At 41.7% G+C, this 24,648-nt stretch overlaps 1 protein-coding gene across 1 annotated transcript; it reads left to right on the plus strand.

The window, feature by feature from the left end:
- Window positions 1–2,427: 2,427 nt before the first annotated feature.
- Window positions 2,428–24,409, plus strand: LOC309675725 (phosphatidylinositol-3,5-bisphosphate 3-phosphatase MTMR8). Its single transcript, XM_082488086.1, has 14 exons — window positions 2,428–2,500; window positions 4,062–4,184; window positions 4,861–5,023; window positions 7,336–7,493; window positions 9,003–9,131; window positions 10,097–10,231; window positions 12,291–12,423; window positions 13,764–13,873; window positions 15,690–15,815; window positions 17,000–17,049; window positions 19,601–19,801; window positions 20,224–20,352; window positions 21,302–21,428; window positions 23,466–24,409. The coding sequence occupies exons 1-14, from the start codon at window positions 2,477–2,479 to the stop codon at window positions 23,748–23,750; spliced, it is 1,893 nt and encodes a 630-aa protein (XP_082344212.1). The 5' UTR covers window positions 2,428–2,476; the 3' UTR covers window positions 23,751–24,409.
- The last annotated feature ends 239 nt before the right edge of the window (window positions 24,410–24,648 follow it).

Consider the following 24,648-nt stretch of genomic DNA (forward strand, 5'->3'; position numbering starts at 1 on the left):
CTCCCTCAGAAGCAGGAGTTACTGATGTCTCCAACACATATTTTAAAAGTACTTTCCTGGTACCTGGAAAATCCAGCTGTTTCTTTCCCTGTTCTGCCTCCAGTTTACCACAGCAGCCATGTTATTTCTTACTATGGAGTGAATGCTCGGTGGAGCTAATGCAGTGGAGTTTGATTTTTTTAAGCTAATGCAGTGGAGTTTGATGTTTTTTAAGCTAACAAGTGGAGTTTGATTTTTTTTAAAGCATTCCAGCTGGTTACAGCTCCAATTAATTGTAGGAAACACAGTTCAACTGTGTCATAGCAAAGAGTCTGATCAAATTGCCTTTTCTCAGTATCACCTGTAAAAACAAGAAAACAGAGCTACACAGAACAAAAGCAGTTGGAGGACAGGTGAAACGGCCTCTTTTTAAGTCCTATTCATCATTGATCTGGGTGGTTTTAAGATCCTTTTTTATAATTTCACTCTGCTCCCCAAATACACTCAAAATTTATTTGCTTAGCTCAACTTTGCGGCCTGATTCTCTGTTAGCTGCTTTCTGTTGATAACTCCCTTTGTTTCATCTTCTCAGTCTCAGGAAACGCAGATTTCTGGCAGAAGATGTGGACACAGACTTGAAGGGTCCAAAAAGGTACATTGACCCTGCTGCTGCGTCAGGTGAGAGGGAGCAGGTTCTGTCTTGGACAGCATCTCCCCTCTTTACAGCGTACCTATGATAAAGGGGGGTTAGAATTGCCTTTACTTTAACATTTCTCACAAATTAAGCCGAATCAATACGTTTCTCCACTGTGAGCATTTGCCAGCCTCAGCAGCCCAGTTCTGCTTTGTACTTTGCCTGTGGCTTCATCTACCACTTGAGAAACACTCCCTGGAAGAAGTCGGCACCCTTTATTCCCGTGGATTCCTGCTCAAAACTGATCTCTGTGGCATAACAATGAGTTTGGGAGTAAGCTGTGAAGGTGACAATGTCTGGCTCTGAGAAATGTATCTATTACTCCATGTCTTCTACTACTCATCCCAATGTGCTTATTTCTTCCCTCATTTTTTATTTCTTGCCTTCTGCGTGTGAAGTTTCCTTTGGGAAGAGGAGGAAGAAATGTTGCTATTACACATGTACGTTGTGTAGTGCCATAGATCTTCAGTGATCCCCACCCAGTCTATTATTAACATTGTCAACTATCATCATCCCTCTGCAACCCCAGGAGAAGCTACTGGGGGGGGGGGGCGGGGGGGAGGAGACTTTGTATTGATGTGCAGCACAAATGCACAGCCCTAACTAACGAGCGCTGCCCCCACTAATTGTGGTGGAGAAGCCTGCGGGCAGGTGCTGCTCAGCACCCGGCAATTTCACCAGCTGTGTGTCTCCTCTTATCTTGAAGTGAAGCAGCGTGGTTTGATAGCAGTGATACAAATTAATAGTTGCTCACTTCTCAGAGCATCCTTGAACAGCCGTAAGGACAGGATCCGTGCAGCCTGCCATGGCTTGGGGTCTGCCCAACCCCCTGTGGTTTGCCTTTGCCACCAGCTGAAGGGATAACTCCGCCAGCCCCTCTCTCCTTCTTCTGTTATCTCTGATAAACAGAATTTTAATCAACACCTCACAGAGTCCAAGCGCCTTTCTTGCGGGGATCCCTAACAAACACTTGCACCAGCACATTACATTAATATCACCCATTATCTAACAATTAAAAACTGTTCAATGCTCAGGCTTGATACAAGGTCATCCTCCTGAAGTAAATTTCTCAGGCAAATTAAGGGTTTGGATTGCAGCAAACACCTGGGGAAGCTCAGCTGCCCCTGGGTTTTATGAGGCATCGTGAATATTCATTGCAGAGGCGGCAGCAGGTGAATAGCAATTACAGCAGCTCTTCAGGAGCCAGCTTGGGTATCCACCAGAGACAGCTTTGAAATTAAAATATACACAAAACCAGATAAAACAGGTATTATTAGTTCTGCTAAGTGCCTGTGCTAACACGCTCAAACGTGTCCCCAACCCCCTTTCCCGAGGGGGGGAATGCTATTAGCCTGCCACCCATTAAGGGCAATGCTGATAACCTTACTTAATGAGGAAAAAAGTGGATATTTTTTCCTGAAATACCTCCCCGAGAGCTTCATGTACGCCCGTGCCAGGAGGGGAGAGGGCCTGGAAGCACCGCTGCCCCGGCAGGACAGAGAAACCTCTCTGGGGCCCTCAGGCTGGGGTCTGCTCCAGACTACGGAGGGTGCCGAGGCTCCCCACCGCCCTCCAGAACCGGCTCTAAGCCGGTCCGCCCCCGAGACACACCGCCAGATACTCAGCAATCCCCGACCCTCAGCTCCTGCCCCCTCAGCGGGGAGCTGCCCTCACTTAAGATGGCGGCGGCGGCACCGCCCCGCCCGCCTCTCGCGAAATTTGCGGCGGGGGCCGGGCACTGCCCTGTGCAAATGGCGGCGCGGAGGCCGGGCGTGCTGAGGTGAGGCGGGTGGTGCCGCCGCCATGGAGCACATTACCACCCCTAAGGTAAGGCGTGCTGCTGTTCCGTCGGGGTCTCCCTGCCGCGCCTGAGGGGCGGGTGGCCGGGGCGCGGGGCTCCGTTCACCACCCTCCGCGCGGGGCGCCTGAGGTGAAGCACCTCTGGGGGCCGCCGGCCTCGGCCGGGCCCTGCGTTTTCAAGAACCTCCTGCTCCTCCTCCTTTTTTTTTTTTTTTTTTTTTTTTTTTTACCTCTTTAAATTTGTTTTAAGGTCGTGATTAATTTTAGCAAACGAGCTATCTTTGCTTTCCCTCAAGGCACACGTATCTGAGAAGGTCTCTTGCGCTTCTCAGGCGGGTCACGGATAAGGCTGGAAGGCTTAAAGCCACTTGAGGTGGTGTTTAGGTGTTTCTTACTGTATCGCCTTGTTGCAAAGGAAGTTTTTAGTAAGGCTGCTGATCAAAGAGCCTTTTGGGTACGATTCGTGTAAGCTTCGTTTGTGTCAAAGTGCGGAGACCACCCCCCCAGTCCGAAAAAAGTGAATCAAAATGGGCTTTTTCAGTTGAATGTTCTGGGAATGCTGTGCTCGTGACAGCTGAAAAAAAGATGTATTTACTTTAGACAGCTGTCTGTCCAGCTGTTTGGTTGTTTATTAATTTATTTGTTTTTAATACTGTGAAGGTTGCTGTGTTTTGATTTGTTTTATTCTTGCCTAAGGTGCTTTGCTGGACCTGCTTGTCTCTGGTGGGCTGGAGAAAGGGCGACATTAGGGATAATAATTACATGTGCTGAAAAACAGGACATTGTAGGAAGATGTACAGCTGAGACCTCTGCTCTGCAGGTCTCTCTGCTGACGTTTTCCATGTTTTATTTCAGACCACTGACTCTGTAAGGAAGTGTGCGCATTCAATATCCAGAAGTAATTATCAAATACTGTTAAACTGTTTTCACTGTCCTTCCAGTTATTTTTCTTTTCCATTATTTTTGCTTAATGACATAAGAAAAATTCCATCTATCTTCATTAAGAAGCAAATAGGCTGGGAGAAAATCAATCACATAATATAAAATACTCTAAAATTAGTAGTTTATGTCTGTGCTGATATTTTTAAAAATATTAATTAGCTTAGTGCGCTTTATGAAATGTGCTTACATGCTTAGAAAGTGTGTTTCAAGAAGTAGCTACTAATACTTTTTTTTATAGTGACTGAGCAGTTGGAAGTCAGACTGGAGAGGGCAGTTTCTTTCAGAGCAATACTTTGATTATATACTGAACGTGGACAGCCTCTTATTTCGCACTTTGTCTTATTTCTGCAGCCTTGCATAGTAATAAACTGTGATCATCTTGGCTACAAATCCAGTAATACTGTTACTTGCACAGGTGCTAAACCTTGGCTGTTTATTTAACCTTTTTGGCTTTGATTACTGGAGAAATAATTTGAGTTTATAGCATAAAGCTGAGTTACTTTTGCAGGGGAGGCTTTAATTCTTATTTTTCTGTCTTACTTCCTGAGTTGTATATTCAAAGTTAAATGATTGCGATTCAACAGGTGCTTAGATATTTCCTTGATCAAAGTTAAATTCAGTTTTTCATACTCTTTTTATCTTGCAGGTTGAAAATGTGAAATTACTAGATCGCTATACAAATAGGAAGGCCGCAAATGGGACGTTATACCTGACAGCTACACACCTAATCTATGTGGAGGCTTCTGCTGAAGTCAGAAAAGAAACATGGGTATGTTGTGATACTTGGAGTCTGTTTAAATGCAGGTTTAAAAATTACTTTATCTCTTATATCCAAAATGAGCAGGTTTGTGAATGCCAAAGTTGTAGTGGTCTTTTATACCATTCTGATACCAAATGCTTAGCAGAAACAGCTGTTTTGGAAGGAAATAAACACAATAGTAATGTGACTTGATAGAGGTCACTCACTGAATTATGGTTAGTTCCAGGAACATAAAAAAAACCTTGTCTAGTTTCCTATCTCAAACTGAGTGCACCAAGCCACCAAACTTGATTTTACAGCTTTTAGAAGTGCAAAATTAGCACTGAAATTAACCTTTTTTATTAATTCTAAAGTAAAATGGAAATGACAAAATATATTGCATGTGGGGGTGGAGGGAAAGCAAAGTGAACTGGGTAAACTGAGCTGCACATCAGTTTCTGAAAATAATTTATCTACATCTGTGTTTTTTTTAGTCTTGCTCTTAGTTACCTAGCCTTTGGGTGCACAGTCTGGATGTTTATTGTGTTTGTTTGATGAATATCGCAAATAAACTAATTTTCTGCTGCTAGTTAGATGCAGTAAGCATAAATAGCTGGTAGCACTGCAAACACTTTAATATCTGTTTGTACTGCTTGCAACCTTACCAGTGGCTTCTGAAAAATGTTGTTTGCTTCCTGTTTTTCAGATTCTGCATCACCATATTGCAACGGTAGAAAAATTGCCTCTGGCCACGGCTGGATATCCACTCCTTATTCACTGCAAGAACTTCCACGTGGCTCACTTTGTTATTGGGCAGGAACGTGACTGCCACGAAGTGTATACCTCACTGCTTAAACTTTCACAACCAGGTATTTAGGAGGGGAGCCCGTTTTGCAAATCCTTGAAACACTTTAAGCTGGAAGGCTCATCTGAGCAATAGAGAAAGCTTTACCTGCCAGACTGTCGGTGTCAGTACAGGAGGGGGAGGTTGTGAAATCAGAATGTGAGATGATCTGTGTGGGTCGGCTCAGTAAGTAGAGCGCTGCTGTGTGGACCAGGGCATTTGCTTCCAAACTAAACACAAATCTTCTGTGGCAGTGGGAATGAGGTGGTGTCCCATGATGAACTTCTGAAGACCCATGCAAAGTTTGTTTTGCCTGACTGGGTCTGTATACAGCATCTCAGGCTTTTTTCTTGTAGCACTTATGCTGAGTGTCACTTCCCATACCTGGCCTTTTTCAGTCATTTCTGTCAGTTGGCTGTGTGTAGTTCTGCCTTTTCCAGTTGATCCAGATGTTCACAGAATCCTGGAATCCCACAAATAAAGCTTTAAATATAGGCATCTTCCATTTGTTTCCCAATAGCGTGTTTAGGCTACTCTTCAGTGTTTGTCTTCTTTCAGTTGTGAAACCCTGTGCTTCAGCCTGGCTGCCCTGACTTGGAGTCACTCTTAAATAAGAGCGTAAGCAAAACCTCCTCAAAAGTTTGTGGTCTCTTCTGGTTTTAGCTTTCCAGTCCATCATGGATGAATCTCCAGGCTCCTTGTTCTTCTTGCAGGACAGCATTCCACCAGGCTTCCTGCCCGGCCTCTGTGTATGGCACCTTCTGTTTTTGGGGTGCTCCTTCAGTGAAACAGTATTTGGAGTTTGGCATTATTATAAGGATGCCATTTGTAATTGCGTTTTGTGGTTGTATCGCTAGTCTAATTGACAGCACCAATGTGCTTCATGCTGGCCCTCACATAGGACTTGAATAGAAATACTATAGTAGAAATGCTTTTTGCCGAGTTTGGGGTTTTTTTGATTGATGTTAAGGCTTATGTCTGTTCCCAGCATCTCCCTTGTGCGCTGAGCTCTGGAATTTTCTTAGTTCTGAAGTTCTAATTCTAATGCTGTATCAGTCAAGTTTCTGGTGTTATGTTTAAAAGCTGTCACTGTTCTTTCAGTTTGGAAAATTAGAGACTTATGGAGTGTCTTGAAACGCGGGAGCTGTCATTGCAGGGGATTACATCGGTTTCTTTTATCTTGTGGTTTTGTGTAATATGCTGTAGCTCTTGTTCTATTTATGGATTTTAACAGTTCTCTTTTGTTGTTTTAAAACTTCTGAAGGTATGCTTCCTTCATCTTTTTTTTGGCAGAGCATGTAATTATTTATGATTTACACATGTATGATTGACAGCTATGGGTTACCTGTCTGGTAACCTGGCTACTTTATCAGACTCTGACAGGTTTCACTCTCTCTGGAGCGCTTGCTGCCTTGGGAATCAGCTGAATGAGTTATTGGTTGGATTTGCATTTTATGAAGAGAGGGAAGGAAATTGGGATGGTAGAGATGAAGGGAGGAAGAAATTACCATTTGTCAGACACAGCCTGAAGCTTTTGTTGGGCTGACAGTAATATTCGAAACATCTATCAAGTTTTTCATGCGACTCAGAACTCACTGTTGAACAATGAACTTACAGGTGTGCAAGAGCTGTTTTATGGACTTTTCACAGAAAATAGATCTTTTATTATATGTTTTCACTTATGGATTAATTCTTATGGTATAAATCTTATCTAACATGCCTATTGCAGTGAATTCAGTAGGAAATAAGTTGTCTGGGAAAATGACTACTTTGAAGTTTTAATTAATTCTAACAAAATGTTTTAGCATATCTCCCTGCATGTGGGAACTGCGTATTGGAAATTCCTGAGAATTTCAATATGAGTTGTTGGCACTCACTACTACCCCGAATGAAAACCTGTAAATGTGAGGCCGAGAAACTCAACTCTTCTGTGTCCTAATTCTTCTGTGTACTCTTCCATGTAGTACTCAATTATTCAGGTGGGTTTTTTTAAGGAGTGATAACCTGTCAAAGTTTGCTTAGGGTAGTGAAGTGTGCAAAATGATAGAAGAAAACTTAATTCTTCTGGTCTTTGAGGAAGCAGAAGCATAAGAAAAATAGCTATTGTTGAAATACAGCCAACTAGACAGTTGGCATAGCCCTTCGGCTTCTTTAGTAAATGATTTTTGAGTCTCCTGATTTTTCTTGACTAATTTTTTGTCAGTCCTTGTATTAGTTGTGGTACACCTGCAGCTCATTGGCTCGCACAGTGTGCTTATCCAGAAGATGGCCTTTAGGAGGAAGTGTTGTACGTCTTTGTATCTCTAACTAGTTAATTTTTTATTTTCTTCTTTCCAGTGAAACCCGAAGAACTTTATGCTTTCTCTTATAATCCTAAAATGTCTAAAGAGAACCGGGAGATTGGATGGAAGCTGATTGATTTAAAAGTAGACTACCAGCGTATGGGAATTCCAAATGACTATTGGGAAATAACGGATGTTAATAAAGACTATGAGGTAATTCTTGCCCACAGTAGCCATTTAATGCAGTATCTCTTATTTGTTATTAATGACATACAGCAGTCCTGCTCCTGCTGCATAAGTGATGCCTCTGGGGAGGAATGAGCTCAGTTGGTTTTAATCGAAGCAGCATCATCTTGATGTGAAGTTGCGGATAATGATGGTATGGAAGAGCAGAACAGAGCTGCAGAGTCACCTTGGTTTGCTTTGATCCCCCTGGCATGGCACCAGATACTTGTTTTTCTATAGAAGTGTTAAACCATCTGTTACAAAAATCCTGAAGTACCCTTAGCTGCTTCTGGTATTTCCAAACCCTGTCCCACCAGGTTGGTGACAGATGTGTAGAAGAGAAACAAATGGCAGCGGTTTGGCTTGGTGGGGAATGAGGCAGAGTGGAAAGGGACTAGGTAAGGAAGGAAAAAACAGTAATGGAAAACAGACATGGGTATTTTTCTTGCTTGGTTGGATCTTCTGCTAATTAAGGGCTCTCAGTCATTCCAGTCCTAAGTGGCTGCTGCTGTTATTTTCTTCTTTCTCCCCTGTAAGGCCAGTTTGGATCTAAACAACATTAAATAAAAGCATTTTTCAGCAAGCTTACTCAAACTCCTGCTTCCTATTATTTCCCTTTTTATTTCTTCTGATGTTGTGTAGAGTCAGACCTTTCTAAAGCAAACTGTCTTTTAGACAAACTCTGAGGAAGATACCAATATATTGTCTTGAATCGCTTTCCCCTGCTCTCCGCTCCCTTCCCCCACTAGTTTTCTTTACTGTTATGCTTTGGGTTGAAGAAATACAAGCCTGTGCTGTCAGAACTGACGGGTAATTTTAAATTACTATCTTTGCCTGAATTGAGATATGGTGTGAGAGGTTCTTTTTCTATTAGCTGACTTAGGGCATCTAAAATCATTAATCACTTTGAAGCTTTACTTGCTAGTATGTAACTCTCGAGTGCCAGTGGTTTATAATTTCCTCAGGTTTTCCAAGTTTTAAAAGTTTTTAAATTGTCGAGCCTAAAGTAAAGCCAGACTTGAAAAGACTATACTTGCTTGAGGGGAAAAAGGATAAAGCTGGTCTCAGAGGATGCTACCTGATTGCTGGAAGCTCGTTTCAAGTTGAATAAGATTTAGAGGGAACTCCTCAAATATAGTTGTTCGTAACTTCTCTTTTTGCGACAAATCAGAAGCTTTCAGAAAACTTGTGGATTTAAAGAGCTTCCTTTTAATATGCATTGTGTAGTCCATTTTTTTTTTTTTTTAGGTTCAATTGCAAAGTTGATAGTTTCCTTCACCACACTGTTTTATTTTGCACTATTCCTGTGTTGTTTTTCTAAATGCATCTTAATGGCTTGAAACTTCAGGTGTGGACTATGTGAGATAGACTATGACAAACAGTCTTTTCCTGTTGTTTATAAATGCTAAAAATAAACTAAAGATTTTTTTTTTTTCATGAATTTTGAATTGCTAAGTAGTAATATCTGGATTTTTTTTTTCTTTTCTTCTCACTTAGGTTTGCAACACATATCCTCCAGAAATAGTGGTGCCTAGAGCTGCTAGTAAGGCAGTCGTGATTGGAAGTTCAAGGTTCAGAAGCAGAGGGCGGATTCCGGTGCTTTCTTACTTGTATAAAGAAAACAATGTTAGTTGTTCATTGTCTGCTGTCTTTGTGGGGAGCAGGGGTTCCCCTTTTTGTCCAGTCCACTTTTGGTGAAAGAATGAGATAATAATTAGAGCATATTAAATTTTTTGAGAACTGTGTTTCTCTCAACAGCTTTAATATTGGTTTGTTCTAAGTCACAGAATAAGCTAAAGACAAACACTTATGGTGCATCCAGAGCTGTGCAAAAAACACAGACTTTCCAAGCTTCCTGTCTGGAATTTTTTTAATCAGCTTTCAGCAACGTCTTTGTTACGTGTTTTTTTTTTTAATGTACTGTTTAGCTATATTGAATAACAAGATATGTGTTAACTCAGCTAGATTTTCTTAGTATTGAAGAGGAGGAGTCACCCTGAAGTAAATCCCCACTAGCTCAGAATAAATGAAGGTTTCAGTTTGTTTTTTCCACTGAAGACCAGAATGTAAATTTTTAACTTTGCTGTCTCAGCTGTGTTTTAGGTGCAGATGTTAGGAAATTGCTGTCACAGTCAAACTGTTGTTTTCCTGAGGAAGTGTGCTTTGACCTGGGCAACTGTACGGAGTTGTGCTGGCAGCTAATTTCCCTAAAGCATACTTGGTGCAGTTCTGCTTATCAGTTGTTATCATTCCACACTCAAAGTCATGGAAAAGATTGGCTTGGACAATAGAAACCAAGTAGAAAACATGGGCCATGCTAACATTTGGGATACTGATCATCAGGCAGGACATAGTGGGTTTGAGAACATAGTGCAGCTTGCAGCAGGGCTCCTGAGCCTCACTGCTTTCTTAAGATTCCCAAACTTCTAGCTTTGAGAAATATACCAGTAGTATTTCTGTGTGTCCGTTTGATTAACAGTTTTGTGGTAGAACAGAGAATAGGACACTTAACACCAACAAATTAGTGTTCTTTGTGGTAGTGCAGTAGAGATGATGGAAAGCAGAAAAATGTGAGCTGTTGTGTGTTGCAGGCTGCCATATGTCGTTGTAGCCAGCCTCTCTCTGGGTTCAGCGCGCGCTGTCTGGAGGATGAACAGATGCTGCAGGCGATCAGAGAAGCCAACCCTGGGAGCCCCTTCATGTATGTTGTAGACACAAGGCCAAAGGTATCTTCATGGGGTTTGTGGCTATATTAAAGCTTGCATCTCAATTAGTAGTGCTGCTTCCAGTTCATCTTTCACAACTCTGCTAATGCTTTCTTATCGTAGAATGGTTTAGGTTGGAAGGGACCTTGAAGATCATCCAGTCCCACTCCCCTGCCCTGGCTGGGACACCTCCCACAGCCCAGGTTGCTCCAAGCCCTGTCCAAACTGGCCTTGAACACCTCCGATGGGGCAGCCACAGCTTCTCAGGGCAACCTGCACCAGGGGCTCACCACCCTCAGAACGAAAAAATGTCTTCCTGATATCTAATGCTGCATCAGTGTTGGGCTCCTGGTTTGGTGTCTTAATGTGACGAGTGCTTGTGCATAATAAAACTGCAATGTTAAGTGCTGTTGAGAATGCTTGCACTCCTGGAGTGTTCTGGGCTGAGGTTGGTGTTAAGGTTGACCTGAAGCAACTGGCAGTCTTGAAGCTGGCTGCGACAGCAAAGCATTTTCTTGCAGAGCACTAGGTCCTTAATATGTCGAGTTGGAGAGAAGCCTTAGGATTCTGTTCCACAAGGCTGAAGTGCTTTTATCAGCAGACCTGGGAAGAAGTGGGACTGTATGGAGTATGATAACAATTAAGAAAAGCAAACCCTCTGGCTTTTTCCCTTTGTAAAAATAACACAAGTGTTCTCATGATGTGCAGCTTGGTGATTAATACAGTTCAGCTCTTCTGGTCCATAGCCACTCTTTGGGGCTAGAACTTTGCTGAGCTGTTTATGTAAGAGGATATTGAAGAAACATTTGCAAAATGAAATCTCTAATGACTGTTGTCTTGAACTGAATTTAGAAACCAATTTAAATTATTGTCTTGTAAGAATATGGATTGGGACCATCAGTATAAGCAAATCAGAACATGAGGATCAATCATTTAAACAAAGATTATTTTAAAATTGAGCTTTCTGACAACTTGCTTTGCTGTTCAGATATTGCAGTTATTTTATAGAAACTGCACATTCAGTTAAACTATGGCAAGGGCAAGAAGGAAAAAGTCTTCTTGGGAACAAGGAATGTTTCACCTGTTGTTCCAAGATGTATTTTGGCTTTTTGTAGTATGACATTTCCTAGAGATAACCTAATCTGTAATTGTGTGTTTATAGCAATCACTGCATGTTCTTTTGGTACAGACAGTTTCCAGTATCGTAGATGTTCCACTGAAATCTATCGTTTTTGTGCTAAAGTATTTGGTGAAAAAGGGAGAACATATAATTGGTCACACTTCTAACACAACATGTCTTTGAATGGTAAAACTGAAGCACTAGGGTTATTTAATTGTTCTGAAGATGTGTATGCTGTACCTAACTCTTCCTTCTCTCCTCTCTATGGAGGCAAATTGCTCCTCTTCCCAAATTACTATGTGGGAGGTTGAGGTGCTCCTTTTTTTGGTTGCCACTAAAGATTTCCTGGTAGCTCTTGAACTGTTTTGGTTAATTGTTAGAGCAACTGGCTTCTTTTCTACTTCTTTTCTGCAGTTCCAGTTGGTTGCTGTATTCTTTCTGCTCAACTTTAATATTTCTATGTTTCCCTCAGGTGGCTTTATTTCATCTGTGCATGTATGTCTGAAAAGCTTTGGAATTCTCTTACTATTTCTATACCACCATGTATGTATGTTACTCGTAAAAATGGTTTTCCTAGTTTTATTTTCCTATCCTTCTGCTTGAATCTTATGTAGCTTCACAGTTAAGGCAGATTCAATGTCTCTGCCTGTTTTGATGACAGCAGTATTCTGAAATTGGGCACAGTTTTTATAATGCCTACCCTAAGAAATTTTTAATGAGCTACTGCATATGACTAATGGACTGGAGACACTGGCATAATTTTAGTGAAACAGCTGGAAGTAATGCCTGGGAGGTGGGGAAGTACATCTGAGTAACAGCTTTGTTCAGTATATTTTCTGGGAGATTTTAAAAAAAAAAAAAAAAAGGACTTACTAAACACTCATTTATTTCTGCATATTGTTTGTTGTAATTTTTTCTTCTTCTTTTCTATCCTGTGCCCATTCCCCTTGAATTTCACAGTTAAACGCCATGGCCAACCGAGCTGCTGGGAAGGGTTATGAGAATGAAGATAATTATGATAACATTCGCTTTAAATTTATTGGCATAGAAAACATTCATGTGATGCGGAACAGCTTGCAGAAACTCCTGGAAGGTACGTACGGTGTGTGCAAGTGGCCAGTCTTCATTATCCTTGGCTACTTTTGGACAGAACCTTTTGCTGAATATATAAATCCTACGTGCACAAGTGCATGCGGACTTGGGTGTTGTGGTGGAAGCAGATGAGCGAAGTCGGTATCTTACTTTGCTGTATTGAAGTGGCTGAAAGTATTAATGTTGTTAAAATGCTTTCCTGCTAGACATTTTATTTATTATTGTGCTTAGTTTTATAGTGGTTCAAAAATAGCAACTAATACCTTAAGGAAAAATGCCAAGCAAGGCAGAAGAAATACTTCCCTGAGCCTTTGGAGATCAAGAGGTGAATCGGGTGCATATTTTCGCTAATGCACTCTTGGAGAAGTTCCATTAAAGGTGATGGTGTAGCTTGGCTCAAACCAGTGTACTCTGCTAGCTGGTTTCCAGCACTATTGCCATTCTTATACTGACAAAGACTGCAGAACAGGGCAGAGTAGATGCTGCAAATCATTCTGCTTGGTCCCTATGCTTAGTTTTCTAAAATGGAATACAAGTGCTGTCGTTCAAAATAAGTTTAATGTTTTAGTTAGTAACCAGCATAATGGTCATCTTGTTTCAAAATAGTTGAATAATGGATGCTACCAACTGCTTGGCCAGGTAGCACTGCAGATCTGTGGTGAACTTGGAGAAAAATGAGGCTATTCACATGACTAACAGATTGTCCTGATCACAAGTATAAGTCCTCAATCGCCTGTTCCTGGCAGATTTATTTTGTGGGGAAAGGAGAGGCAGAATAAATACTTCTTTGCTCCTATATTCTTCTTAAACAGCAGTAAGATCTCTCTTGCTGGTGCTTATGGACTATTGAACTATATTACTATAAGTATTTTCTATGCTGGGTTTCAATATAGCATTGGAGTTGCCTTCAAGGTTAGACATGTTATTTCTCTCTAAATTAGAACTCTTCTTTCTTCAAATCTCTGTGATGGTGACTGCATGTTAGTGGTGGTTAGATGTGTGTGTGATGGTGATTTATAGTGAAGTAACAGGTCATTAAACACTTTGTTGGAAAAAACACAGCTGAAAAAATGGGTTACCATTTAAAAAAAAAAAAAGAGGAGGATGTTTTCAGAGCCTCAAGTTCTCTCAAACCACGACAAGCTAAAAATTTCTGGTTTGTGTATTTAAGTATGCAACCAGTAGTTCCTGTGTCCCTGAGACAGGATATTGCTGCTGACACTTAGTGTGGAAATACTAGCGTTTAGGATATACCAAGCTCTGTTGCTGTGAAGAGGTAATGAGGAGGTGGGAAAAAGAAAGATGTTGAGTGTTAGCTAATTCCTTCGTTTGTGTTCTTAGTGTGTGAAATGAAGTCCCCCTCAATGAGCGATTTCCTCACTGGGCTGGAGAACTCGGGTTGGTTACGGCACATTAAGGCTGTGATGGATGCAGGTGTCTTTCTTGCCAAGGTAAAACTGTACCCCAACTTGCAGGTGAATTAAAAAAAATACGTATTTGTCTGTTAGGGACTACTGCAAGGCTGTGAAGTTGTCTCTGGAGAGAAGGTGGGAAAACATTGCTATTCAGGTTGGCCTCAGCTCTCGAATAAGCCTACAGTTGGAGAACATCAAGTGGGTTACCCAGCTGGCACTCTCCTCGACGCTTCCTGTGACTAAATCAAATGCCGTAGGGGTTGAGACATTGTCCTCTTCACTGTGTTGTAACAAGCAGTTATCTAGGCTTTATTAGAACTCGTTTCTGAGCTGGACAGTACAGGTTAGGGGCTGACCTGCTGAAGAGCAGCTCTGTGGAAAGGGACCTGGGAGTCCTGGTGGCTAACAGGATGCCCATGAGCCAGCAATGTGCCCTGGTGGCCAAGAAGGCCACTGGCATCCTGGCATGCATCAAGCAGAGTGTGGCCAGCAGGTCCCTCTGCTCTGCCCTAGTGAGGCCATATCTGGAGTACTGTGTCCAGTTCTGGGCTCCCCAGTGCAAGAAGGACAGGGAACTGCTGGAGAGGGTCCAGCAAAGGGCTATAAAGATGATGAGGGAACTGGGGCATCTTTGTTAAGAGGAAGGGCTGAGGGACTTGGGGCTTTTTAGTCTGGAGAAAAGAAGACTGAGGGAGGACCTTATCACTGCCTATAAATCCTTAAAGGGAGGGTGCCAGGCGGATGGGAACAGTCTTTTTCCAGTGGTGCCCAGAGACAGGACAAGAGGGAACGGGCACAAGCTTGAGCATAGGAAGTTCCATCTGAACATGAGGAGGAACTTCTTTGCTGTGAAGGTGGCAGAGCACTGCCACAGGCTGCCCAGAGAGGTGGGGGAGTCTCCCGCTCTGGAGCCATTCCAAACCCGCCTGGACGCTGTCCTGTGCCACTGCTGGAGGTGCCCCTGCTCTGGCGGGGGGTGGCACTGGGGGAGCTCCAGAGGGCCCTTCCAGCCCTCACCAGTCTGTGGGTTGGAGCAAATAAAATCACAGAATGTGAATAACTAACCATTATAAATGTCTCTATATAACATATATTTAGTAGTGCAAACAACTCATAACCTCGTGCTCGTTAGTTATTGAACTGCTCTGCAGGATTGTTTAGACCAGTTTATTTTATTTATGTTATGCAGGGACTGCTAATTTGGATTATTCAACACAGTCCTCATTTCTGCAGAGCTTGTGGCTTTGCAGGTCAAGCAAAAGGAGAGAAGTTGCTAAGGCACATGGCTCTTCGGTAATAGTAATGGGCATGCAGGCAACATGTGGCAACAGTAGAGACCTTCTGTAAACATTGTTTTTTCTCTCTGAAAATTCTCTTGTGTAACAAGCAAGAAGCTATTTTGTGTTTCTCTTCTGCCACCAGTACCGAAGGGAAGAAGGTGATCCATATGGGAGGAAGTTTGGATGAGCTCTCCTAATTTTTCTTGAGAATTTCCTAGTCCCTGTGTGTCCAATTATTGTTCTTTACTCATCCAACAAATTTTTACTCAGAAAGGACTGAGAATTCTTGGCCTTTTGGAAGACAGAGCATTTTGAGATCAGAGGGTCTCTGTTCTGTGACAGCCTGTGTTGCTGATAAGGCATGCTACAGCATTTTACTCTAGTTGGGGTTTCCTATGGGTTGATGGCTATGTGCCCAGAAACAGTGCATTTTCATGGTCCAGATGAGAAATGTCAAGCTTTCTCTTTGGGTTTTAGGCCAGTCAGGTAAATGCAGGTGAAAGGATAGCATTTAATTACAGTCACCAGCCTAGAAAGCTGCTAAACTGTTTTGTCCCCTCTCTCCTTCACAGGCTGTGAAAGATGAAAAAGCTAGTGTCTTAGTCCACTGTTCTGACGGGTGGGATCGCACAGCGCAGGTCTGCTCCCTGGCTAGCCTCCTCTTAGATCCATTTTATAGGACTTTTAAAGGCTTCATGGTAAGAACATGAATGTTGGAATTCAAAAATAAAAAGTGCTTCCTGGATTTGAAGTGTAAACAGACCCTTAATTAAATGTTTTAGGCCATTTACTGGAACAAACAGTAGGTGACCTATATAAAACCAGCTTTGATTCTATAAATAAGCTTTAATTGCTCTGAATGGCATGGGCATAAAACGGCAGGGGTTGATTTACAATTCCCAAATCTTTGTTTCCTTGAATGTCCACATGAGAGCTGCTAATGAGACACTGCAGCAAGCAAAGTTGCAGTGAGCAAAGGATGCAACTCCGGCAGCAATCCACAAAAAAGGGGTGAAGAAGCTTGTCATTTCGGACTGTTACAGTGAATGGTCTCTTACCTGCTAGGATTTAAGACTGGGTGAACTCATTCTTGTGTACAGGGCAGCATATAACCTGTATATCATGTAAAATCCATTACATGTGAATCTGGCCATTTGTTTCTACTGCAAGTTCTTTCTCATTTGAAGCCATCACTGCATAAATATGGTGTAATCTGTGATGTTATCTTTCCATTCATCTCCTTTTGTTAAATACCTGAAAGACAGGCTGCTCCTTTTTGCAGAAGAGTTGCTTGAAAGAAACCCTGAAATCAGAACAACGCACATTTAGCTTCCTCCAGTGTGTTGCATTGCAAGGAATGTTTTCTTGCATTCTTTGTTATTTTTATTATTTTTGCTCCTGGATTATACTGCAATCTTCTGACAGTTAAAATTACATCACAGTGTGAAACATTTGCTTGGGCTTTGGTTGTGCTCTGGACAATTCTGTATGAACTAAGGAATGTGATTTTGATTAGGAACAGGAGTAACTGAAACAGACAAATGCATGTCTGTCCTCTGAGCAAATGGTTTATATGCACAAATCCTGTGACAGTGGTTATGTATTGTGATTTTAACAACACAAAAACACCATCAAAATAGTACTAGACCTGCTTGAAATAACTTCTGATTCCAACAGTGACATTGTACTGGTAACTGTGGATAACTAACCTATAAATCACTATTTTTATTAACTTCTGTGGTTATACTCATAACAGTAGGGTCAGTTGGTAGCATTGGTCTTAAGCTTTTTAGAGTTTAAAGTCAAAGGCTTCATTTTGCTTTTTCTAAATAAAGTAATGCACTTTTTTTTTTTTTTTTCAACCTCTGTTTTGAAACTGAAGGTTCTAATAGAAAAGGAGTGGATTGCAATGGGCCACAAGTTCTCACACAGGTAAGAGCAGCATGTTACCTGGGGGGTAGTGACTGGGTGAAGGCTTGGCTGTGAAACTAATACAGTGTTTTCAGGTTCATGTACTCCCATGAAAAAATTAAATGAAAATATAGGACAGAGGAGAGAAGATCTGGAAAATACTGGAGTTGATGACATACAGCCAGTATCTGCTGGGGTTGTTATTTCATCAGTGCTTTTTTTTATTACTTTACAAACTCAGACAGTCTTGAAGAAATTGTTTGAATTCTGAGTGTTTTCCTACATGTAAAATCTCATTCATGTTGTATGAGGAGTGCTAATGTTCTAGCAGGACATGTTAACTCTTCTGTAATCATCTCCTGGGAGAAAATCTCAGCTAATGTTTTTTGGACTTTCACCAAGTTCAAAGCATAAACTTTAGCCCAACAGGTGCTGAAACCCAATTTGACCTGCATTCCCTGGGCAGATTAAAAATGCTGTCATTCCTGTAATTGATAGCCTACATCTAATAAGGATTTTACCTTGAATTACTGCTTGCTGCATTTACCATGTAGAAATTAGAAACTGAGATGGTCCAAAAGAATATGAGGAGGGAAGGGAATGGTCCATTTAGTGATACTAGCTTGTTAAAAATTGAAGTTTTGTTTTCGATGTGAAACTGATTCCTTTTTAATAATAAAACAAATCTATTTCCTTAAAGCTTATATAGTGAAAATAAGTGGTCTGCCCACCCTTATACTGGTATATAAGAAGCAGTCAAAAGTAAACTGCTGTTTGGTCATCATTGGCCAAATAAATGTTCTGTGGTCATTGTTGCTGCTTCTTTAGAGACTCTTTTCACCTTTCAAGTTTTAAGACAAAAAAAAAATAATCCTGTTCTTCTATTAAAGGATTGTTCCCGATATGAGAACTTGGCAATAGATACAAAAAGTAATTGAGACATGAATTTCAGCATTGACAGAGAATATGAACTTATAGTCTAGTAGACAAAATCGTTCTTCTTGTAGTGGTGGCAGATGTCTTAGAATTCTGAGGGAAATCCTTGTTCATGCTGCTTCTTAGGGTGTTCTGGTTGGAATCGCAGAACCAGGGGTTTGAACAGCTAGATCTCTCATAAGAAATCATAGAATCACAGAATTGGTTTGAGTTGGAAGGGACCTTGAAGATCATCGCGTTCCAACCCCCTGCCATGGGCAGGGACACCTCCCCCCAGCCCAGGTTGCTCCAAGCCCCGTCCAACCTGGCCTTGAACACCCCCAGGGATGGGGCAGCCACAGCTTCTCCGGGCAACCTGGGCCAGTGTCTCACTGACCTAAGAGTAAAGAGTGTCTTCCTAATATCTCATCTCAATCTCCCCTCTTCCAGTGTAAAACGGTTCCCCCTCATCCTCTGGCTCCCCTCCCTGATCCATAGTCCCTCCCCAGCTCTCCTGGAGCCCCTTTAGGGACTGGAAGGGGCTCTAAGGTCTCCCCAGAGCCTTCTCTTCTCCAGGCTGAACACCCCCAACTCTCTCTGCCTATCGTCACAGCAGAGTTGCTCCAGCCCTTGGAGCATCTCCGTGGCATCCTCTGGACCTGCCCCAGCAGGTCTGTGTCCTTCCTATGCTGGGGACCCCAGAGCTGGACACGCACTCCTACTTCATTTTTTCCACTAAAGTTTGGGGATGCCTTGTTCTTTTCTGTGGATTTCCATGTTATATCCCTTCTTAGAAAAGTAGGGTTCTGCCCCAAGTTTTTTCTCTTAAGAACAATCATTACAATACATTAGAAAAACGCAATCACCCTGTTCCTGGTTGTCTTTTCTTTTGTGATAGGTTGTAATGAACACTGATAGATCCCTGGCTAGACTTTTGCAGATCTAGTAGGGTTTTTCTGAACTTCATCTAAAGCTGTACAGATATTTTTTGATAGTTGTTTTGTGGTTTTCCTTGATTTTTCTTTTTCAGTTTTCTTTCTGTGTAATTGCCTACCAGGATTTAATTCTTGGTGCCTGTGCGAAGCAAAGTCAGGTTGTTCCGACTCTTGCTGCCCGTTGTGGCTATGCCTGCACCCTAAAATACTCTCACATCACAGAGGACACCCCCCCTACGCACACTGTTTCTTCTTGTTCCAGGCAGACAGAGATAATCCCACTGATGTCAACCTTAAGGGCTGGCATTAGCTCTTGTATTTGAGTAATAGATGTTTCTTTGGAGAATATTGCCTTTTTTTCCCTTGTGCCAACATCATAGCATAGACTCGCCTCAAGGATTCCTGTTTCACAAATACTTACGGTGATGCTTCCAAGTCTGTTATGTAGGCTCTTCCATTGCTATTTTTACTGTAGAGAAGGGGACATCCCACAATTCTTGTCACTCCTACCAGGTGCCCGTGGAGAACAAGTAATGCTGTGGGTGGCTCGCCTTGACGTACGCTTAATGTAAGATAAACCACGTGGGGTGTTTTTTCTGACTCTGCAGAATATTCTTATTCTAGTAGTGAAGAAAAGTTCGCAGATATTTAATGGCAAGGGGATTCTTTTTTTTTTGTTGGGTGACACAGGATTTAACCCTGTTTTGTTTGCATCTCTCTAGGTGTGGCCATTTGTATGGTGACCCCAAAGAAGTATCCCCTGTCTTCACTCAGTTTGTTGAATGTGTCTGGCAGCTCATGCAGCAGTTCCCATGCACGTTTGAGTTTAACGAACGCTTCCTTCTTGAAATCCATGACCATGTCTACTCCTGCCAGTTTGGCAACTTCCTAGGGACCTGTCATAAGGAGCGCGAGGATCTGAAGTGAGTTGGCAGTTAACAGAGCCAACAGTCTAGAAGTCAGTTTAAATGTCAGAAAAAGGGCAGGTTGTGTGTGTTTGTGTGTTTTTGTCATTGTAAGTTGGTTAAGGGTAACATTGTCTTGGTAAAGGCTTATGTTCTACAGTGTGAAGAAGAATTATAGATTAATTATGTTCTGGAAGAAAGATGTTTTAATTTGGACCACAGTAATAACTTGCAAATACCCCTTTTGGACTGGATAGTCTCCATTTTAAATGATTATATATTCCTTAGTGATGTATCTTGTGTTTATGAAATTAATCAGATAGCATGTAAAAATAATTCTTAGCTCCCTTAATCTAATTCTACTGAGAACAGCTAGCGTTATTAATCCACCTAACTTGGTTCATTTTTTTTAGTGATTAGATGTTATTTGTAATTGACAGAATCTTTGAGAAGACACATTCTCTATGGCCTTTCCTCTTACAGAAGAAGCAGGAATTGAGAAATCCTTTGTACAGAGGATTTACAGCTTACAAAGAGCTTCAACCAAACACACTACCTTTCAGTTTCCAGTAAGTTGCTTATTTAAGAAGGGGAAGAAAAGGGGGCATTTCTTTCATTGTGATGTAGACTGGTAATTCAGGTTTACTAAAATAAATTTTCACTGATTAGCATGGTTTGTTTTATCTTTCCCCTCCATTCCTTATCCATAAAGTGAGAGAGTGGTAGTGCACAGGTAATGGCTAAATAAGTGCAGGTACTGTAATTGAAAATAATAATTTTTCGTTAGTGTTGAGAAAGAGGGTGGGGAAAGGCAAGGAAAAGAACTTCAGATGTGTAGATAGACACACATGCACACACCCTGACTGCTCTCTGTCAAATTTACGTGATAGGGTAGGCAATTGTTAAAGTTCCTCCTTTCCTCCATTTTAATATATATTAAGGAAGTATTTAAAACAGGAATTTCAGTGCCCAGTCACGCCCAGAATTATGCAGTCGGGGGGGGCGGGGGTCACAAGAAGGGATTTCTGGTTGCCATGTCTATTTGCTTGCCCAGGGTATTAGAGCTGAAGTGGTTAGTTTTGCTTTGTTTCTGGCTTGCTCCTGTTCCCCGCTGAGACAGAGGAATGCAAATGTATTTTTAAGTGCTATGTGTGGTTACTGGTGGGTAAAGTGTTTTAATAAAACTAGGGAGTTAAAGCAAACTGAAGACTTGAAGGTGAACTGCCCAAGCCTCCAGTGAGCTGGCTATAGAAAAAAAGTGTATTTTTGTCTTATGCTAATACCTACTGCTGATGCATGTGGGTCATGAGGCAGAAGTATTTAAATCCTCGGAAGTTTTTTGAACTTTATGAAAATTGGCCCATTGATACTGAATTTTATAATCCAAGGCTGTGGCAGTTTTCTAAAATGAGTTGCTAATCTCAATTTATTGAAATTTTTTTTTTTTTAAACAGTATCTAGTTTGGTCAGTAGTGTGCAATTGGCCGCCTAATTCTCTTTTCTTGCCCTGTTCTTGAGGTTTTGGTGTGGGATGTATAATCGCTTTGATAAAGGAATGCATCCAAAACAGTGCGTATTGGATCATCTGCTAAGCTGCATGAGCCAAAAGATTAAATTGGAGGACAATGCATCTGAACTGGAAAATGTGAGTCTTGAATCTTAAGAATATTTAAAATCACGTGATGGTTATAGTAAATATAACTGGGATTGAGCATTGGCACAGCACAATTTCAACATGCTGGGCAGAGCTGGGCAAAATAGAGTTAAATGATGTTGCTGTAATAAATTGGTATGATTTCCCAAAATTCTCATTTACTAGGTAAAAGCTGTGTTGGGTCAAGTTCTGTTGCAGGCTTGTGATTCTCTAAGTGAAGCAGGTGTTAAAAGAACATCCAGGTTTCAACTCCACTCACAGCAGACTTCAAGGGAGAGGGAGAGAAGAAAAGAATAGGCCCGTTTCCCCCTTATACATAATATGAATATTAAAAAAAAAAATTCTTGTTTTCAGCTTGACCCCACATTTTTTTTCCACCTTCTCATTCACAAGAGACACTGGGGAAAAAAGAGTGATCAACCAGGTATTGAAATGGTTGAGTTACTTAAGTTGACTTTAATGTAATGGCCAAAGTGTAACTGGATCGTGCAGTCTGAATTATCCTCTAAAAGTGGCTACCTTGGATTTGAAGTGCTTTGCTAAAACAAAATGGGGAATCTTGCACATTTACTACTTGTGTTCTGTGGTGTTGGAGGGCAGAGATCTTGTGTCCAGAATAACCAATTTTTCTCCTTCAACCCAGAATAATAAAGTAAACAGCAACACGCTTCACAGGGTGGTCAGTCCTGATCAGATTCACCAGAGCTCTATCTATATGATGATATAGATATCTATCTCAGCCGTGCAAGACAGGGAAAAAAAAAAAAAAGGAGATAGTCTTGTTAGCTTTTGAAGTGCTGTAGTTTTGTGTTCCCATATGTATTGTGTCTGGCTAGGATGGAGTTAATTTCCTCCAGTAGGCCTTGTGGTGCTGTGCTATGTAGTGGTGCCAGAAAGGTGTTGGTAATGCACCGGTGCTGTGCCTGCTGCTGAGCGGTGCTCACAGCATCAGGGCTGTCTCTCCAACATTCCCCCCTCACCCAGTAGGCTGAGAGTGGGTGAGATCTTGGGAGGTGACACAGCCAGGACAGGTGACCCAAACTGGCCAAAGGGGTATTCCATACCGTGTGACATCTGCTCAGCAATAGAAGCTAAGAGAAAGGAGGTGGGGGGAATTTGTTGTTACAACACTTGTCTTCCAGAGCAACTGCTATGCATACAGAAGCCCTACTTCCCAGGAATTGACTGGACATTGCCTGTTGATGGGAAGTAGGGAATAAATCTTTTGTTTTCCTTTGCTTCCATGTGCAGCCTTTGCTTGTGCTTTATTAAACTGCCTTTATTTTGACACATTTTTCCATCTTCTTTTCTCTCCCCTGACCTGTTGAGGAGGAGGGGGGTGATAGAGTGACTTGTTGGGCACCACCTACCACAGTCCTTTTTGGCACCCAGTGTGGGGCACAAGGAATTGTCTTCCCATTACCGTACTCTGATTGAATTGGTAGTAAATTAAATTAATTTCCTTGAGTCCCTGTTTTGCCTGTGATGGTAACTGCTGAGTGATCTGCTTGTCCTTATCTCAACCCAGGAGCCTTTTGTTATGTTTTCCCCTCCCTGTCCTGCTGAGGGAGGGGAGTGATGGAGCAGCTGGGTGGGTACCTGGTGTCCAGCCGGGGTCATCCCACTACAGTTCTGTACAGCTGCCTGAAAGGAGAAGCGTGGCTCTTCTTTGTGCTTAAGGCTCTACTTGCAATATCCTTTCTATGTATATTAAAAAAAAAAAAAAATATGTAAAAAACACTAAAAATAAAGTAGTGGGAGAGTCATCTAAAAATATACCAGTGAAAGACCTATCAGTGTCCTTTGCTAGGTTAATGTGAATGCTGAAAACTTTTAGTTTTATTAGTTAAACAATGATGTTTCTATCAAACATGTAAGGGTCTATGGCCGTGTACTTTAATGCTGGATTACAGCGCTGAAAAAGAGACACTGACACAGGACTATTAGGTTGACAGTTGTTTTTTGTAGACCTGACATCTGGGAATAATAGCTTACATTAATTTTTTTAATGTCTTTTTATTTGTGTAGAAACTTCCTTTTCTTGATGGTCCTTTGCCCAGTGAAACTTGCTCCTTATCTAAAGTAGGACGTGCTGCTTCAAAAACACCGATGCTCAACACTCCTCAGGATTATGAAGGGGACCCACCTCCTGTGCTGAGCAATGGTGCCTCAGCAGTGGATACGGGTGTTATGTCAGATGTGGACCAAAGGAACAAACAGAACCTGTCTCCTCACCAGGACCTCCGTGATCATAGCGACACCATTGACGTGTTGGACTCTGAAGCTAAGGATGGAAAGCCTCAGCACCATTAATGGGCTCTGAGAACTGTGTTCAATGAACCAGGCGACGCGGTGGTGAGGCGTAAGGGAGCTGTGCCCCCACGAGGGCTTAGACCCCCAAACCATTTACAGCTAAGTGTGAGTACGTATGTTTGCAGGGAGCTGTGCTCGCTGCAGAGAAGATGGTCTGTGTTTGGTTTTAGCCGCAAAACGATGCGAACCAAATGGTGAAGATGTGTATAGAGCTGCCCAGAAGGCTACCTTGAGTTAGCGTAAACCTTATTTTTCAGTGGAAACACGATGTGTGTTTAAGGTTTATGACTTCCAGCCAGTACTGGTATTTCAAGCTGAAAGAAAACTTGGCCAATTAATGTGGGTCTTGGGACTTGGTGCGGTGTTTATAACTGGAGTAGGAAAGATGCAATCCATTTATTCTCAGTGGTGGTGCAAGGTCATCTTAAAATGATAAAAAATTTCAGTTCATCTTAAAATGATAAAAAGCAAAATAACTAATCTTTTCTTAGCTGTGAATGAATCTCTGCATGGACCCTCACCTTGTGGCAGAAATGATTCGTTTTTTGTTTCCTATGCATATTTGTTAAACAAAAACACCCCCCTGTGCCTTTTTATGGAGACCGTTTTAATGTCTAGCCATGCAATGTACTATTTTTACTATGGTAGTGTAGAGTGTAGTATTTGGTCTTCTTTGTAGTCAGTATTTTTAAACAAGATTTTTTTATCTGCTGCCGGCTTCGCCAGAATCTTTGCCGATCCCCTGAGTTTAGTAGCTTCTTTCAAAGCCAACCTTTCAAAGAATAAGCTTTTGTGTACCTCACTTACTGATTGTGAGAGTGCAGCAAGCCACAAAGACAGCCTGCAACACATGAATTTTTGACAGAGGGAGGATTAAAAATGAGAAAAGATAGGAAAA

This window comes from Vanellus vanellus, assembly GCF_965231255.1.
Source record: "Vanellus vanellus genome assembly, chromosome: 10".
NCBI classification, from domain to species: Eukaryota; Metazoa; Chordata; class Aves; order Charadriiformes; family Charadriidae; genus Vanellus; species Vanellus vanellus.